Source organism: Vitis riparia, chromosome 13, assembly GCF_004353265.1.
Source record: "Vitis riparia cultivar Riparia Gloire de Montpellier isolate 1030 chromosome 13, EGFV_Vit.rip_1.0, whole genome shotgun sequence".
Classification (NCBI taxonomy): domain Eukaryota; kingdom Viridiplantae; phylum Streptophyta; class Magnoliopsida; order Vitales; family Vitaceae; genus Vitis; species Vitis riparia.
This window is the reverse complement of record NC_048443.1, coordinates 12,297,197-12,315,871: the sequence shown is the minus strand read 5'-3', so window position 1 is coordinate 12,315,871 and position 18,675 is coordinate 12,297,197. Positions and strand designations below refer to the sequence as shown.

Genomic DNA, 18,675 nt, shown 5'->3' with positions numbered 1-18,675 from the left:
CATTTTCTTTAAAACAATCAATCATTATTTGCTTAAACTGCTAGAAAAATAGACATTTAATCATATTTTGCTTAAAGGAAACTCGATCAATCATCCTCGTCGAAACGATTCGTCTTTAGGTCCTAATTGCCTTGACGAGCTACTTAGGGTAAGTACTGGAACATCGAGTTTAATCAATTGAAGATGAATATAATTAATGTCATAAAAAACATGTTTGGGAATTACAAAGTGCATGTACAAATCCGATATTAATTATACACATGCATGAAGAATGTATTCTAGGTATCTCCGAATGTTAAAAATGAATCTTTCAATGACTCGGATGTATTCTAGATGAATACCTTTATACTCCAAAGATTCACGTAATCAAATCAAAAACATTTACTTATGGGCATTTACAGAGTGAAAAATCAAAGTTGAGTTGGAGAAAAGTTCAAACAAAAATCAACACAGGCGTCCCTAATGTACAACTCTACAACCATACAGATTGCAATTACAGCTTCCCATTGGGTACCGGCTCACAGATCTTGAGTTCCTTCATCTCTTCCATCAATGGGAAGCCCTCTTCCTGGAAAAACAACACAAGATTGTCACACCAACTTGCATACAATACACCCAAATTGCCAAGGCTGTGTAGTAAGCATTTGCGGCATGGACACTACTGTATAGTAGGGATTCAAGTGAAGTGTCGTGATGCATTGAATGTAAAAGCTTGACATGAGAATGTGGGAAACATTGATGTCATCTAGCATATATACATAATGAAATCATCTAAACACGAAGAAATGACATTTATAAATTCCTTATGCTTATCACTCCTGACCCGCAAAGATCATACCAACTAATCCTTACAATGGAAAGGGGGAAAGGTGGATCAAGGGATGTTCATTAAAGACGAGCACCACCAAAAGAGGTTCATGTTTTATTAAAGAAATAGAGTCCTGGTATTGTATCAAGGGGCAATCGTAGTTGCCAAAGGCCACTTTGCAGCAAGTTCATGAAAAACATGCCACAAGTGGTTAGGATAGAAGATTTCAGAAAATAGACATTAGACATCGGAAAATGAATAAATATATAAAAATGTAACAAATCACACTCTGGCTATGCTACTGTTTATCCCCTCCCCTGTTCACAGTCTAAAACATTGGCCTTCTTTAGAAGGGTAAATGTAACAAATCTAAGACTTGGGAGTCTCCAATATGCAACACCAATTCCCTTCATTCAGCATAACAAGAGAAAAAAAATAGTAACTCCACTGCCACCTTGAACAAGTACTTTTGACAACCTCCAAACCCACCAAAATGAAAATATGGTTTCATTAATCTGGCACCTTGAACCCTTCCTTTTGACAAAATGTAAATGCAAAGAAAAAGATACGGTTTCAGTAATTTAAAAGTTTGGAACCGCTAAATTGAAAAGCATTCTATGTTCCCCATATGAGAAGATGCAGGACAGTTGCTGACTTTTGCTATCAAAAATAATTTGACAAAATTTCATATTTGTTCAACTTCAAATGTAAAAACTGCATTAGGAATAAACCAATGAAACCTAGTGTCATCTAATTCACAATCAAATGAAGTTTTCTATGCTAAAACGAGGGGAAAAAATCCAATTATATTAGATAGAAATGAGGATAAAAAATAATTATAAACAAAATTTTAAAAACCATAACACTTGAGGTATTTCATCCTCTATCAATTTCTTTTAGAAGAAAGTTTTATCATTTCTTTGTTTACAAGAGTAAATATTTAGAGAAATAAACTTGAATTTGTTCTAGTATAGAGGTGGAATGATGCATTACATGGTGAATCAAAAAATTGAATTAAAGTGCATAGAATGGCACACATTGTGGTACTTACATGTAACAGAAGACAAAACTTCCAATAATCACTGAGAATACACATATTCATAAAGGAAATAAATCCTTTCTTATCCTTTGACCTTTCTACACCATAAGCACTACAAATCTGCCTATACAAAGAGAAAAAACGGATAAAGTTAGCATGAGAGTCCAATACATCTAGTTTAAGGATAATATAGCATCATAAACTGAATTTGGAAAACTAGAAATGGCGATACTTACATGGAATTGTGGAAGATTGACGAGAAAATAGTAAGCCAATAAACCACGTCAATAACCACTTCCTAGTCAAATTTTCAACAAAAAGGAAGGTTAGTTAAAAATTCATGATTAGTTAAGCTAATAGTAAAAACTTGTAATAATATGTGGCACAAATTGGAAGTGGTATAGATTTTTTTTGGAATGTGCATACCTTTTTTAGTACAAAAATAGGTTTGCATTTCCTCGATCTCAGCTTATTACACCTCAAAAATGAATTCTCAAAGAGTACTTTCCCAAATAGTGTATTTCAAGTAACCTCCAACTTATCATCCTCTTTGTCTTGTATACGATGATTACATCCAATCTTCCTTTCATTATTATTTGCTACATATCTTCTTTCTCCGTCTTATTTCTCCTCATATTCATAGGTTAAAAAATATTTAACATATATAAAGCATATTTCTCCAGCAACGAGAACAAATGTCATAAGTCTCTTCTCACAAATTGAGCTACATCATTAATGAGGTCATGCATTATATTCACCCCTCGGACTGAGGTGATTTTTGAAAAAATGACTTTAATAATAATGCATGAAAATAATCACTTTGCTTATTCTCGATCGGTTTTATCAAAGGGTGTGAAGTATAACCCTTTATCCGACGTTGAACAATAAGCAAAGCATTGCTCAATTTAATATAAAATTTGTCCATCTAATCTTACCAACTCCACCCATTCCAATAATAAAAATCACCATGGTATCATTCCTTAACATCGTTGTAACATCTCTACCATCAGAGATCGGTGTTTCCAAAGCACAAATTGTCACTGCAACCTTCTTCAAACCTAGAACAGAAATATCTCCTGACCGGCAACTGATTGCCCTTATCTTGGACCCCATAGACTGAGTGGGGCTTAAACTACCACAACGAGAAGGAATGAAGTCGAGTACCTCGCTTATGCAGATCTGCTTCTCTTCCGCCTTGTTGACTACTACATGGATCTTCAACAATACTTTCTCCAATCGCTTGAGCAAGTCAAAGGAAACCAATCTGTCAAGCAACATTTCCATGGCACCTTTGGAAAGTAGAAAGCCTTAGAATCCAAAGTGTGGACTGAGTGAATCAAAGAGAACTGGCTTCATCTGTGAGGCCTCACCTAACTTGCTAGGGTTGGGCTCAGAGAGAGCGGCGGACCAAAGCCAGGTAAAATAAGGAGATGCTCTGCAGTGTAGCCCTAGATCTGACTTATATAGTTAAATTATTAAGGGTTATTTAATTAAAGTTTTTTTTTTCTTTTCATTTTTCTTTTTTTTTTTTTTTTTTTTTAAGTCATTTGAATATGTTTTTTATAAAAATAATATTTTAAAAGAAATATATTTATATCCAAAATGAGTTATTTTTTATGATTAAATTCATAAATTTATAAATTGAAGAATTATTTCATCAATTTTAATCAATTAATTTAAATATTAATTTTACATAAAGAAATAAATTAAATTTTTATTTTCATTAATTAATAAATTATTTCAAACTTACTTTAAATTTTCAAGCTAAAAATTAGCAAATCATTTGAAAAGCATTAAAACCTGGAATGTTAACAGGATCCAGGAATTTGAAATAAATAGAGTAATTTTAAAAAATATTTTTGAAAATTGGATAGAAAATTTTCTAATTTATGGCACTTCGAAAAAATTCAAATGAAAATTTTCTTTAAGTTGAATATTGAAGTCGTAAAACCTTTCCAACTTGTGATAAAAAATACATGATGAAAAATGTCATAAATTTAAAACAGTCATAATTTAATAAATATTTATTTAAAAAAATGATATTTTATCAAAATCACATGAGAGGGGTTCATGGCATCTAGATTCTAATTATATTGAAAATAAATATAATATAAAAATAAATAAATATTATAAATTTTTATAAGAAATAAATTATTTTTATTTTTATGTCTTATTAAAAATAAAATTTTTTAAAATTAAATTAATTTTTTTATTTAATTATATATATATATAATCAAATCGATAGAGCGAGATAAGGAATACATACTCGACTCTGGTAAAAATAATAATTAAAATTTTTTAAAAAAAATAATAATAATCTTCAACCCATCCTAATATTTAGGTTTTCTCAAATTTATTTTATTAGGAGCAAGACGATGTTGATACTAAAAATACTCAATCAATTATCACTCCTATCCATACAATAAATATTTGTGCTAAAAGAATGAAAACAATTTCTACTTTTAAAAATTAATCCACAAAAGTATAAATATAACCTCTATTTTTTATATAGTGTCAATGTGAGCTCAATAAGCTCAGTTAAAAAGCCTTATCTATGGCCATCACCAAGCTCCTCAGACATGGCATATTGAACTTAAAAGCTTTTTACTTTCATATGGATATATCAAATCTCAATCTGTCATCATTGTTTATTAATCATCTAAAAGTTGTCACCTTGTACATCTTAGTGTGTATGGACAACCTCATCATTATTGGAAGTTGCACGCCAGCACTAAATAAGTTCATTTCATCATTTGCCACTTGATTTTCTTTGAAAGACTTGGGCTCTCTGAGTTATTTTTTGGAGTTAAAGCCCTCTTAATCAAGCATGGTTTGTTTATCTCCTAACACTAGTATATTTGTGGCTTTCTTAAGAAAACCAACATGCATGAAACAAAAGTGGTGTCAACTTTATTATCTATCTAGCCTCTCTACCTTAATGATAACAGCTCGTCAGCTAATGCCACTCTATATAGAAAAGTTATTGGAGCCATATAATATCTCTCATTGACATGCCAAGACATATAATTTGTTATCAACAAATTGTCTTAGTTTTATGCATCGCCCATCTCATACTCATCGAGCAACAATTAAAAGAGTGTTCTATTATCTTAAGGGCATAATACATTAGAACATTTATATTCTTCAATCCTCTTCACCATCACTAAATGCATTTATCGATGTCAATTAGGCTAGAAATCTCGATGGAAAAACCTTAACAACTAGTTATATTTTCTTTGCTGGCCCTAACCTCATTTTTTGGAGCTACAAGAAGTAGAAGATTATAGTTCACTCATGAATTGAGATTGAGCATGATGTTGTCACCTTTGCAATTGGATTCAAAACTTGTTATGAGAAATTTAATTTTCTCTCTTATCTACACCAACCATGTAATATGATAATATTAGAGTAAGATATCCATGTGTCAATCCTATCTTCCACTCATGAATGAAGCATATAATAGTTGACTATCACTTCGTTTGTGACCAAGTGTCCAAGAAACACATTTCGGTGTCACATATTCATTTAGCTAATCAATTGGCAAACTTGCTCACAAAGTCATTATCATTCGAACAATAATACCAATCTCAACAATCCAAGCTTATAGCTCTTGATGAAACTTTAATTTTGCAATCCCATGAAAGGAAGACACCATCATTTGTAATTCGACCACCCATCACTAAAATTGCTATAAGATGGTAGCAATTGAATAATATGACATTTGACTTAAGAAATTTTCTAGTAGGATTTCTTTAATTCTTTAAACAAATACAAGTAGTTAAATAAATAATAAAATTAAAATAATTTATACTAAAATAGTAACATAAATAACAAAAACAGAACCAAAATATTTAAAACAACTTGATTTACTTACAATGGCCTTGACGTACAGTTAGTAGAGAAGATATAAAAGACATAAGAGTATAAAGAGAGCACAAGCAATAAGATTTTTCCAAGGTTTTCTATTTGAAGCCTTTTCTCCTTGCAAAAAGTCCTTTTCATGATTGAAGGGCGAATTTCAAAGTATCTTAAACATGTGGAAATGAGAGTCTTGAATTCAGAAAGTTGAAGATTCCTCATGCCATGTCTTGAAAAGAGAGCTGCATTAATTTTTGAAGCCAGGTTGGATACATTAGTTTATATATATATATTTGTCTTTGAAAGAGAAAAGTCTTATATGTGATGAGTTGTCCACCATCTGTAGGGAATCTTATCCTTTCTTTTGGAAAGCATCGTGTCCTTTTTATTTGAAATTAGAGTCCGATTGAATTTGAAGATGAAGTCCGTCTTTCTTATCTTTTGTCCTGAAGATAAAGAGTATTGAAAATAAAAATGGTTTTGTCTTCGATTCTTCACTACTTTTATCTCCAAAAGTTTAGAAGGAGTGAGTCCTTATGGTAATGTAATACAACACTCATTTTCATTCTTTGGATCAATTAATTTAAAAGTTATTTTTTGTGTCATTTCTAACTAGAGTTAAGTCCGTTCGATTTCATTGGAATTAGACAAACTTCTTCCCTTGTTTATGGTAAAATCATCATCATCATTCTCTATTTCAAAGAAAATTTTTGAAGACATTTCCTAAGATCCTTTTTGCTAAGTATTCTTGGAACTTTTGAAAAAGATATCAGAGATATTCATAAAAGAAGGTGTTAATGGAGTATTTAGGTATAAGATTTCGAATTACTAGAGCTTGGTCAATTCTTGTATAACCCAACGATCATTTGATTTTAAATTCTAAATATGCAAGGCAGGGAGATTACCTTTTGATGAGAGTGAAATCTTAACACTGTAACCATGAGATGGTAAATTGGAATAAAGAAGAAAAAAAAATTCAATTTTGAATTTTGAGGAGCTTTGATATTAGTCATAAAATATTCAAATTCTTGGTGAAAGACATGGAGGAAGAATCTTTTGAGTAGCCCAAAATAAAGTTATCATTCTTGAAACGAATTTGGAAACGATGATTTTTAGAATTCAGGATAAAAATAAAAAATAAAAAAAATAAAAAAATAAAAGCAAAAAAGAATGAATGATCATAGTGTCTAAAACCATAGTAGTCATAGTGTCTATACTCAATTGGAAAGCTTCAGGAGGAGATGACTCAACCATGATGATGAAGTCTTTTCACCAAATTGATTTTGAAGGGTTCTGAAGGGATGAACTTCCAAGAGTTTGAGAGTATGAAGAGTAGAAGGGTGAATTAGTAGGAGAAACGGGTCTAATTAAGGAATTTAGGTCTAGAAAACTGGCGGAAAGAATTTTGAATCCATTCGAAGAAGAGGGTTTGGAAATAGGTGTTGAAATAGGATATGGAATTAGTGGTGAGGATTTTGAGTTTGAGGGTTTTGAAGAAGTCTTTTTCTTCTGTTAGGATTGTTTGGGCATGACAATCCTTTTTGAAATAGAAGATGGTTTGGACCGACATGGCCTTGAAGAACTCATAATTTTTCCAAGTAAAAACTCTCTAGTAAGAAAATATTGAAAAGAATTTAAGACATGGTTAATGGACCCTAGAAATCTTTGAAGCTGATTTGGTCTAATGATCCCTTGATATATTTCATGTGACAAAAATCTAATTTGGTTTTTGAAACAAATTTCCTCATTGAAGCATAAACCACTAATCCATTTTTCTTGATAATAAAATCATGCTTCCAAGGAAATCAGGGGAGTTAGAGAAAGGGTTTATTTGATTAGAAGGGATGAAAATCTAACCCTCCACATTACACTTTTCAACTTGTTTGCTGAACAAAGGCCAAACCCTATACACAAACAAACTGTAATTAATATGATATGAATCCAAGACTACACCTCTTGCCTCAAGCACTTAAGCTTTAGCCTCCTCAGCCAATGCTGCAACCTGCTTTTCTTTTCCTTTGCCTTCCTCCTCTTTTGCTTCGAACCCTTCTGCAAAATATGCACCACCATATTAAAGACATAATCATGCACTGGCTCTTTGTTATAAGCACCTACAAATTTCAGAGTTGAATGACTTCTGTCTCTATACTACTTTACACTACTGGTAGATAACATGTAAAAACAAAAATCTCTCCGGGAAAATGATCTGATTGTAGAAAATTTCTAACCTTCCTCATCCTTTGACTCATCCATATCAAAGTCATCCTCACCCATATCTAATTTCTGCACAATATTTGATTTAGTCAGCAATAAGAAACCAAAATCATTTCTTGACAGTGCCTTCTGCATCTCCATTCTGTAACTTGGTGACTCGAAAGATTTGTTCCCTTTCAATCAAGACTTTTTCCACCTATTTTTCTTTTCTGTTACAACAATAACCACCTCACCCAAAGAATAAACATGGACAGAAAGCGAAGCCTAATTAAACCCCAACTAAAAGATCGCATACCAACTGATGCACAACCTGTAACCAGACTCAAAGCCTACTACACTACCATATGGATCATCAGATGTTTACATGATGAAATTATGGGATTCAGACATTCATTCAGTAGTTATCAGGTCTGTTAGACAGAGAATATAAAGCTTACAAACAAAACAACCAATTGCAGGATCCACAAAATTGGAAGTTACAACTACAAATCTGTCCCTGAGAAACATTAAGAGAAAAAAGGTAATGTCATTATTTATTTACGCTTAAGCATGTTACTTACCGAAAAGTCCATGTCATCAAAATCCATGCCAACTTTCTCTGTTAAAGCATTGCAGAAAAGGTTGTATCAATGAAGCTGAATGAGATAAAACAAGAGAATAGAACAAAGAGGAAACTTATGACAAATGCAAACCCCTACCATTTTCATCCTCTTCATCAACCCATTTGTCCCAGTCAACTTTAAGGAACACAGGTGGTTTTCCTTCGTTCTTAATTAGCCTAGCCCACCATTTCTTCTCTGCTTTTGCAATGACATAGACGATGCTTCTGACTCCAACATTACACTTGCTATCCTGTAATATTAACATCATTTCAGCTGCTTGATTTACTAAATGAGAAATTTCATTGGACCCTCTAAGCTCCATGTCATTATACCTCAACTTTGATCTTATCAAACAGTTCGATATCAACTTCATAAGGTACATCATCTTTGGTGGCAGAGAACATGAATCTCCCTTCAGGTTCAAGCTTGAGCTTTACATCTTTAGCATCAGGTAACTCAACAGTGAGGTAGAGCTTGTCAGATCTCTGGGCCCACTTCACAGTTGGGTGTCGGCTGTAACCAGTAAATATATTCATGATGAATATATCTAATCCAGTTTGCCAAAACCCAATTCTCTACCAAACTATGCTTCCTATTATTTTGTCATTTTCCTGTTCTGGTAATAGAGAAATCTCCTTTTCTACATGTTATTTGCTTATTCAGCAGATTTGTTGGTTTATTGTGAATCTTGGAATTTCTTCCCTTTCATGAATACAATTCAACACTAAGCAAGAAGTAAAGGACAGTCTAAAGCATGCAGATGAGGGGAATGACCAACTATCCCATCTGTCATATACCACAATCCCTAAGCCTAGCACCAGAAAACAATAGGTAACTGATCCACAGCATCAATTTTTGGAAGGGGTTTCAATGATCATTTAGTTCTCAGATGGCAACTCCTATTTTCTATCAAAGCAAAATCTTTTCTACTGATATAATTCCATTTCCATCTTCAGTTGGCAGATGTCTTGGGACCTTACAGGCATATTTTTTACAAGTTGATAGTTAAAAGTTCAGGCTTATGGATAAGTCACATGGAAACTATTTCTGAATCTTAAATAATTTTGCAAATGTGAGCATCTCAAGGTTGATGACAATAGGAATGTAGTGTGACATTAATTTTGACAAGATAGATACAATATCTCCTATTAGTCTTCATAGAATTGTAATAGAAAAAGTATAGGTTGAATCTGAAAAAACCTGTCAGAATGGCTACATTTACTAAATTGCATACCATAAAAGAGAATGATGAGAAATTAATAGCTATTTGGATCAGGTGAAGCCAAAAAAGCAAAAACAGAAAAGTGCTGTCTTAGATAATGAATATGGTGATATCTCTGATTGTCACTCTCCCCTCCTCCTTTCTCTCTCTCTCAACTGGTACAATTTGTTACCTGTATACATTTTCAAGCCAAATACTTAAAAAATGTATGAAAAATAAACTAATAGAAGAGTCAAGATTCTTTTGTCCTGGTTAATGGATCCCCTGCATGTTGCTTTTAAGAGTCTGACTATCAGATAGGATAATCTAATGACTCCATATTAATCTATTATCTGATGGAGGGCTTCCTATTAAATGATCAGTTATGATATTATACATGGAGGAATTGTAGAAGGTTTTTGGGTGGGACCAATTTTGGAAGATTGTACAACTTGGTTTTATGGAAATGACACAACAGTTTTTTCAAATACAGAAAAACAATCACCTCACAAGTCATCTATTGTTTTGCAGTATTAGTACTGTACGTGAAATCAGAAAATAGAGAGCTAACCTCCATTTGTCAAGAGCAATGGGTGGCATCAGCATTTGTGTTAGATTGTTAAGTAGATGTCTATAACAAGTTATTGGTCAAGAGGTTGGCATATAGAAGTTTAGGAGTTGCAGTTGGTGGAGACAGCAAAGCAGAGCGAGGGTGAGGGGATAGAGTGAGCAAGCTTCTGAGTTGGAGAGCTTCAATATCAACAATCTAAAAAATTCAACCTTAGGAATGGTGATCCATTATCTCTCTTTACAAGACTCTTTTGGTATGGTCAACTGGGATGAAAAACAATAAGGCCCCATACGAGCAGTCAATTAACCTTTTCATTAGCAAAAGGGTAACAACATGTGCACCACACAATGGATTCCTCTCCCTCTAGTGGCATGCTTAAGACCCTTTGAGGAAAGGGAACAAAAGGAAGAGAATCAAAATAGAAAGCAAAAGAAATGAAAGAAGAATTCCATTGAAGTGTCTACAAGAATATTAGGAAACGGAATAAGAATAAATCTAATTACTATAATGACCTACACAGATATAAGAATATTTAATTTTGCCATTATACAAAGAGGTAAGAATATTTTGTTTACTAAGTTCTTTCGATCACGAGTCCTTTTGTACCTCTTGTATAGCCTTCCTTGGTTAGTGGAGGTTTACTTAATTCTTTTGATCAAGCTTATACTTCATGGGGAGGAATTCTCATCTTTCTCATATCTCTTTTCTCTATTAATACATTAAAAAAGAAAAAAAAAAAGAAAAAGAAAAAGAAAAAAAAGAGGTAAGAATATTAAAAATTAACATTATTTTTGTAAATAATCTTCATTTCGATATTAGGAAATGGAATATTGTTCATTAGTTTACCCTTTGTCTAACATCATTGATTTGATATTATTTACTATACAAAATTATTAAAAGAATTTAACATTGAACCAAATAAATTAAACATGTATAAATATAAAAATATTGTTCATTAGTTCACCCACACTAAAGGCTTATTGATTTGATATTATTTACTATATCTGCATCTTCAATTTATTAAAAAAACTTTAATATCTAAATAAATTAAAATATGTATTAGGTTCATTAACCTACACTATAACATATAAAATCTCTTCATTTTTACTTTTAGTGATTAATATGTTATTATCTCAGTTAATAATAATTAAAATAATTTGTAATATTTATTATTTATGCCATTATTTTAAATTTATTAGAAAACATGTTATTCTTTTTAATTAATATATAACTTTATTATAATTAAATATGTTAGTATATTAATTTAAAACAATTATATTAATCCCAAGGGCATTTTTGTCTCATTTTCAATCATAAGTAAATAGAAAGGGATTCCTCAAAATTAGGTAAATCCTACATTTTTTGCTGATTTCAAGTTTTATGTAGACATTTTGAATGGAAGAAAAGACAATGATTCCTTCTCATTTAATTCCTCAAGAATCAATTAAACATGTCATAATTTCAATCTGATTGGGTTCATACCAACTCCCAATCAAAACTCTTAGACCATCTACACTAATGCTGAGGCAAACTAAGTCTATCATTAAGGTCCTCTAAATCTAGTTATTACTCTTCTATCCCCATTCCCAAATTAGGTAGGCATGAGGCATTTGGGTGCTACTAAGCAACTTTGAGAAAAGCGTAAGAGATGACACATGTCATACCACTACCTAAATCTTGAAAAACAATAAAGGTAGCTTCAGATGAAGTGAAAACTGAATAGTAAAGCTGATGGGTGAAAGTGAGGAAGAGATTTCTAGACCTTCCTCCTTGATGTCTTGGCATTAACCCTTTCTTCATGCACATTATCATATGAATGATATCATCATAGGTAGGTAGAAGAACTACCTCAGCATTTGACAAGGGCGGGCATCTTCCCCTTGTGCACATCTACTACAAACACACATCCTCTATTTTAGACATCTGCCACTGGCTCCCTTCCACTCTTTTGGATGTGCAATACAAGCAGGAATCAAGCCAAAAGTGCTAGCATCTACCATGGTAAAGTAGGCATCTGCCATAAGCAGATTTCCATGCAAGAAGTAATTAGTACTCTTATGTTGGCACCGTAATCAAGCAAGAGAAGAGGTACCAAAAGACTAGACTACAAAAACCACATAGTGATGGAACATCGTGTGCTCCAATAATTCATTTAAGTGTGCTGGCACTGTAGTTGAACACTAGTGGGGAAGTGGTAAGTGGCTGAGCTTTGCACTATCAAAGAGCTATAAGTGTATGAATCCCCATGCTGTCAGTAGAAGTAGTGATGGCAATGATAAATAGCAGCATATTGTGTAGAAACAGAGCATATGTGACAGGAAGGTGGTAGCTGATAGGCTCTAAGGAGAAATCCCAGTAAGGGACACCGGGAAACTGCAACACCATTATTGAAGGTGCCACCTAGTAATACTTCGCATTTAATCTAGTAAGTGTCTAATAGAGTAGCTGAAGCAATAGCAATTAGTAGTAGCAGAGGGCAACATGTCAATAGAAGAAGCCACTAATTAGTGATTCATGAGAGTGCATCCATATGCTAGCTTACAGTCACAATGATCATGTACCATATAATCTTTGTTCACATGTCAACAAAAAATTAACAACAACCATTTGTTTAATGGGAAGGAGTAAACCTTTATCACAAGTGGACTTATTTTGACCAGAAGCACCTTAACAAGCATGGGGAGGAAGAGGATTGATGGTGTACTCAGAAACTTAGGGTCTCATGTGGTATGAGTTGTGGAAAAGGATCAAGAGATATTGGATGGAGCTGCCCAATATCTATTTAAGAGTGTAGTCCAAGTGTTCACTTCTAAGTATGTGGGCAGAGCTGGATACAAGATTCCAAAAGGAAAATTTGTTCAGTGAGAGGTAGTAAACAGAGATAAGATGGAATATCTATCATTTAGGAGGAAAGGATGAAATATCAGCCATAAACTTCTCAGATGTTTTCAAGATAAGTAGAGGAAAATTTGTTCAGTGAGAGGTAGTAAACAGAGATAAGATTGAATATCTATCATTTAGGAGGAAAGGATGAAACATCAGCTATAAACTTCTCAGATGTTTTCAAGATAAGTTGAGGAATTCCTCTCTTCTATAGACCTCATATAAAGAGTGGATATTAGTAGGAGCACATATGATGCAATTTCATGAAGTTATTTTTGTATTAAAAAATTTTCTTGTTCTTCATTTATGGAATTGGAAAACATTATTTAGGCAGATTTTCCAACTATTTGATCTTTGGGATACACAAAGATTGTGTTTTTTATGTGCATAGTAATGTATGGTGCGATTCTAACAACTGATTTGTACTAGGAAGGAGAACTAATCCCAAATTGGTGTTTTATATTGTAGGGATGGTGAGAGCAGTAAACCCTATCTCTGTGCATTTCTCATCTGCAAGACTCCCAAAATAGAATTTTCATCCTTTGGTGTGATTTGAATACTGACCCATTCCATGAGATACGTTATATCCAGTTGGTATGGCATTAATGTTGAATGAGGAAAGTATGAAATGCGATACCCCCAAGCCTAGCATAGTGCAGGTGGAAGGAGCAAAGTAGTACTTTTGAGGGTATTAAAACACCAAGGTGATATTAAGAAAATCTATTCACTAGGAAGAAGAAATAGAAGGTGACGTTCAAAAATTTTAAATTTAGATGGAAGTTGGCAGGAACCAGACAATGGTATTGATTATTTTCTTTTCTCTATTCTAAAGAGGTGCAGATTGTTGTTTTCTTTCCTTCATCTATTCCCATTTCTTGGGCACAGGGACTTGAGATTTGTAGTCTAAACTAGTAGGTTCCCTCCATATGTTGTTCAAGAAAAATGCTAAATTCCTACAAGGGAAAGAAGATTAAAAGGAGGAAAAAAAAGGCATTGTCTTCTGCATTCTTCTGCTGTATCCTAGTATATCACCGATGCCTCTGCCAATCTTTGGAGCCAATCGTGGGGAAAGCAGTACACCCACTATGAGTGGACTGTAGGGAACTTAGGAGTGCCTATAAACAACTCTCCTGTCACAAGGGTCTTGTGAATTAGAGTAACACATTTCGGATTTCACTTCGGTTGCCCAAGTAATCCAACAGCTTTGTGGGTCTTAATTCATAATCTCCATTGATTAAAGAATTCTATCGGCTCTACCCATTCCTATTGGAATCTTATCCTTTCCTTTCTTGTATTTTTTTTCAATTTCTGCTACTCGCTATTTGTCAGTAGTGACATTTCTGCAGCATACATTTCTATTAACAGTTGAGAAAATCTGGAAAGGAGAAATGAAATTATCTGCAAACAAGTCAAAATATAGTATATTACACTAGGATTACACTTTTCCAACAGCAGCTATGAAATATGGACTTGAGTGACACATCACAAAAAAATTCTATCGAAATCAAAAGCATCCAACAGCATCAACCCTTTAGAAACTCTAATGTTCACACCGACAGAGTAATGTTCAAATTCAGCATTCCCTTCGCAATAAAAGAGCTTCAAACAAAGGATGGTAAATTAGCCTCTTGCACAAAAGCCCATTGAAGAGGTATAAAACCAAAGCAACAATCACACACAAATAATTGATCAAGTCACAGAAACAACAGGATATTCAAAAACACACTACGAAAAAATTAAAATCGAACATAATTTCAGAGAATATTAGCTATCGACAGGAAACCATCTAGTCAAAGCCAAGGACAATACATTAAAAATCTCTAAAGAAATAAGCACCGTTTCAGATGCACAAAAATAACATTTGATCAAGGAGATAGCATTCAGATTTGAACTCACCATGTGGTCAGAAACTGAAACATGTGACAAATAATCAAACAAACAAACAGAGGATTACCTCATTCTGTGAACAAAGATTTGAAGCTGAAGCAGAAAAAGATAAAAGATTTATCAGAGAGTGATGAGAAAATATCAAACCTGGGATTGATGAGAAAGACAAGAGGCTTTTATAGATGTCAGGGGAAGGTGGTAAATGGAGGAGCCAGAATGTTCCGGAAAGGGCGAAGTCCTTCTGGGAAGTTCCAAAGTCAAGAAATTTTAAAATTAGAGGGATGCTAAATGCACCCATCTCATTATTAACGCAACCCACTGAGCTTAAAAACCTTCTCCATTTTTCCCATTTTTTAATTTTTTGTAACAATTCGATAAATCACTATTAATATACTAATATCCTTAATTTTAAAAAATAATAATAAAATAAAGTTGAACCAAGACTAAATTATGTGTAAGGTAAATTGACCTACACTATACTACATAAAATTTCTTTATTTAAAATTTTAATGATGTAAATATTATTATGAATGCTTTTAAAACAAAATCAAATCAACGTTTTATATATATATATATATATATTTAAATTTAAAATAATTATAAAAAAAGTTTAAAATATATGTAAATAAATTAAAAATCAATAATATTTAATTTTTATATTATACATAATTATAAATGTATTAATATTTTAATTAAAAAGAATTAAAAATAATTCATTATCTATAATTATTATATCATTATTTTTATTTTTCTAAATATCATTATTTTCAATATATTATCATGTCAAATGAATATACAAATTCAACATAATTAAATATATAATTTATATTAATTAAAAATAATTAAATTAATCCCAAAAGACACTTTTATGTATTTCTAATTAATAAAGAAATGGAACCAGCTAGTATTCTTAGGAGTTCAAGGCAATCCATTTTCAATTTTGAAACGTGAAATTCTTTTTAGTTATTCCAAGATTTTAAGTAACACTTGAAAAAATAATTTTCTCTAAATTGATTTCCTAGATAAACATAACACCTGGTATCCGCCTTCAAAGCACCTTCCATTCCCTCTAGGATCCATTCATTTTCCTCTTATTCCACTATTCTTAGTTATGGTATCATTTTCTTATCTTTCCTTTCACTATGGTTTTAAAAAAAATTGAGGAAAAAATAAAGAAAAAAAGTAGAAGGAAAAAAAAAGTGAAAGAAAATAAAAATTAGATTTTTTTTTTTATCAGTAAGAAAATATGTGTATTGCAAAAGAGGCGCTAAAAAAGCGATTCAAATAGATATAGAGAAGAACAGCTCCCTTTACAAAAGAACCCAAACCACTAAAAAAGCACAAAAAAAACCCTCTCCCTTATTGTATACACACTCATTCAATAAAATTTATTAAGGTCGAAGGCTCATCTTTTATCCACAATTTGCTTTCTGACCAAAGTAAACATACAAAATAAATTTTCAGCTTTTGGATGGATAGCACATCGTCCTCAAAAGCAATTGAATTTCTAGTCTTTCAAATAACCCAAAACAAGCATAACAGCCCCAAAAGCCACGCCACCTTTCTCTTCTTGCCCACAAAGGAGCCTCTCCAACCTATGAGAGTTTCCTTCACCGAACGCGGAAAAACCCAAGAAACTCCAAAGAAAGAGAGGAGCAAAGTCCACACCCCCCTTGTTATTTCACAATGAAGGAGAAGGTGGTCAATTGACTCCCCACACTTTTGACAAAGAAAACACCTATTTGCCAAAACCCAACCCCTCTTTTGCAACCAATCTAGAGTCAAAACTCAACCCCTCGAAGCCTCCCACACAAAGAAGCTAATCTTGGGTTGAGCACATGACCTCCAAATAATCTTTGAAGGGAACAAAACTGAAGAAGCCGACTGCAATTCCTTATATAAAGACTTTACCAAAAAAACCCCGTCCTTTGATTTCGCCCAACTCACTTTGTCCTCATCATCCACCCTCACCATCTACCCTTCCAAATAACAAAGTAACCTTCCCACTTCTTCCATCTCCCAATCATTAAATGCCCTATTGAAAGTAGGAGTCCAACTTCCCCTCCTATCCCCCTCGGTTGTCCAAAATTCATTTACCCAAGCCTCTTTTGACGTTGCTAATGCAAAAAGAGAAGGGAAAGCCTCACTTAAAGGGTTGGTACCACACCACTTATCTTTCCAAAACCTCACATTCTTACCATCCCCCACCTCAAAGCCAAAAAAAAGGGTTACAAGCTGTCCCACCTTATTTATAGCTTTCCACAAGCCAACTCCATAAGCCTCTCTTATTTCACTAGATCTCCATCCTCCAATTTCCTCCCCGTACTTCCTTCTGATCACCTGATTCCAAATAGCCTTTTTTTCGTTAGCAAAGTGCCAAGACCATTTGCCCAAGAGAGCCTTATTGAACATACCAAGGCTCTTAACCCCTAAGCCTTCTTTACTTTTGTCTTCACACACAATCAGCCACCTTACTAAGTGAGGTTTTTGCTTAAGAGAGTCACCTCCCCATAGAAAATCCCTTTGAATTTTTTCCAATCTCATCCTAATCGTCCTAGGTAAATGGAAGATGGACATGAAATAGATCGGAAGGTTGGATAGAGTACTCCGAATTAAAGTAATCCTTCCTCCTTTTGAGATGTATTGACACTTCCACATAGTCAATCTCTTTCTGAATCTTTCCTCTATTCCATCCCATACACCAATAGATTTGAAAGGGGCACCCAAAGGCATTCCTAAATAGGTGGAGGGTAAATTTCCCACTTTATCTCCATATTCATCCACCAACTCTCCCACATTTTCAACTCTATCAATTGGGATCAGTTCACTTTTTTCCATATTCACTTTCAACCCTGACAAAGCCTCAAACCACATTAACAGCTAGCACAAGTGTGTCAACTGATCCTCTTTAGCTTCATAAAACACCAACATGTCACTAACAAACAATAAATGTGTAATCTGGACCCCTTCTTCCCGTTACAATACAAGGCGTCAAAAAACCTCCAACAACTGCTCTTTTCGTCAAACAGCTAAAAGCCTCCATTACTATTACGAATAGATAAGGTGAAAGGGGGTCTCCTTGCCTTAAGCCCCTGAGCCTTGGAAAAAACCCGTTGGACTGCCATTCACCAAGATCGAAAAACTAACAATGGATAAACACCACTTTATCCAACTACACCACCTTTCTCCAAATCCCATTTTCCCCAACACCGCTAATAGAAATGACCAATCCACATGATCATAGGCTTTCTCGATATCTAATTTGCATAAAATTGCCCCATTATTACTTTTCAGAATTGAATCTATTGCCTCATTTGCGATCAGAACTGCGTCCATAATCTGCCGCCCCTCCACAAAAGCATTTTGAGACAAAGATATCACTTTGGCTAACACTTCTTTTAACCTATTAGCCAACACCTTCGCCAACCATTTGTAAAGCCTTCCCACCAAACTTATTGGCCTAAAGTCCTTCAAGTCCTCAATCCCCCCTTCCTTAGGAATCAAAACTAAGAAAGTTGCATTCAAGCTTTTTACAAATCTCCCCGTCTCATGAAATTGTCTAAACAAATTCATAACTTCCTCTTTTACAAAGTCCCACACAAACTGCCAAAA

At 33.4% G+C, this 18,675-nt stretch overlaps 2 protein-coding genes across 10 annotated transcripts; both read right to left on the bottom strand.

Annotated features, from left to right (window-relative positions):
- Positions 1 to 295: 295 nt before the first annotated feature.
- LOC117929291 lies at positions 296 to 3,287 on the bottom strand. Of its 4 annotated transcripts, none has more exons than XR_004653727.1 (4): positions 2,274 to 3,282; positions 2,084 to 2,145; positions 1,860 to 1,971; positions 296 to 568 (listed from the first exon to the last, which is right to left on the bottom strand). XR_004653727.1 is itself a non-coding variant. In XM_034849566.1 (4 exons), exons 1-4 carry the CDS (start codon positions 3,129 to 3,131, stop codon positions 494 to 496), a joined length of 369 nt encoding a protein of 122 aa, XP_034705457.1. In that variant the 5' UTR covers positions 3,132 to 3,281; the 3' UTR covers positions 296 to 493. The 4 variants fall into 4 exon arrangements, 3 of the variants coding, with proteins under 3 accessions (XP_034705457.1, XP_034705459.1, XP_034705458.1); XM_034849566.1 differs by having other exon boundaries at positions 3,012 to 3,281; XM_034849567.1 differs by lacking the exon at positions 296 to 568 and adding an exon at positions 959 to 1,293 and having other exon boundaries at positions 3,012 to 3,287.
- Positions 3,288 to 5,673: 2,386 nt separating this feature from the next.
- Positions 5,674 to 15,206, bottom strand: LOC117928702 (co-chaperone protein p23-1-like). Of its 6 annotated transcripts, XM_034848687.1 has the most exons (7): positions 12,142 to 15,037; positions 8,854 to 9,034; positions 8,618 to 8,771; positions 8,480 to 8,517; positions 7,934 to 7,988; positions 7,659 to 7,754; positions 5,674 to 5,947 (listed from the first exon to the last, which is right to left on the bottom strand). In XM_034848687.1, the coding sequence occupies exons 1-6, from the start codon at positions 12,198 to 12,200 to the stop codon at positions 7,675 to 7,677; spliced, it is 567 nt and encodes a 188-aa protein (XP_034704578.1). In that variant the 5' UTR covers positions 12,201 to 15,037; the 3' UTR covers positions 5,674 to 5,947; positions 7,659 to 7,674. The 6 variants fall into 6 exon arrangements, with proteins under 6 accessions (XP_034704578.1, XP_034704579.1, XP_034704583.1 ...); XM_034848688.1 differs by lacking the exon at positions 7,934 to 7,988 and having other exon boundaries at positions 12,142 to 15,046; XM_034848692.1 differs by lacking the exons at positions 5,674 to 5,947; positions 12,142 to 15,037 and adding an exon at positions 15,131 to 15,206 and having other exon boundaries at positions 7,476 to 7,754.
- Between the last annotated feature and the right edge of the window lie 3,469 nt (positions 15,207 to 18,675).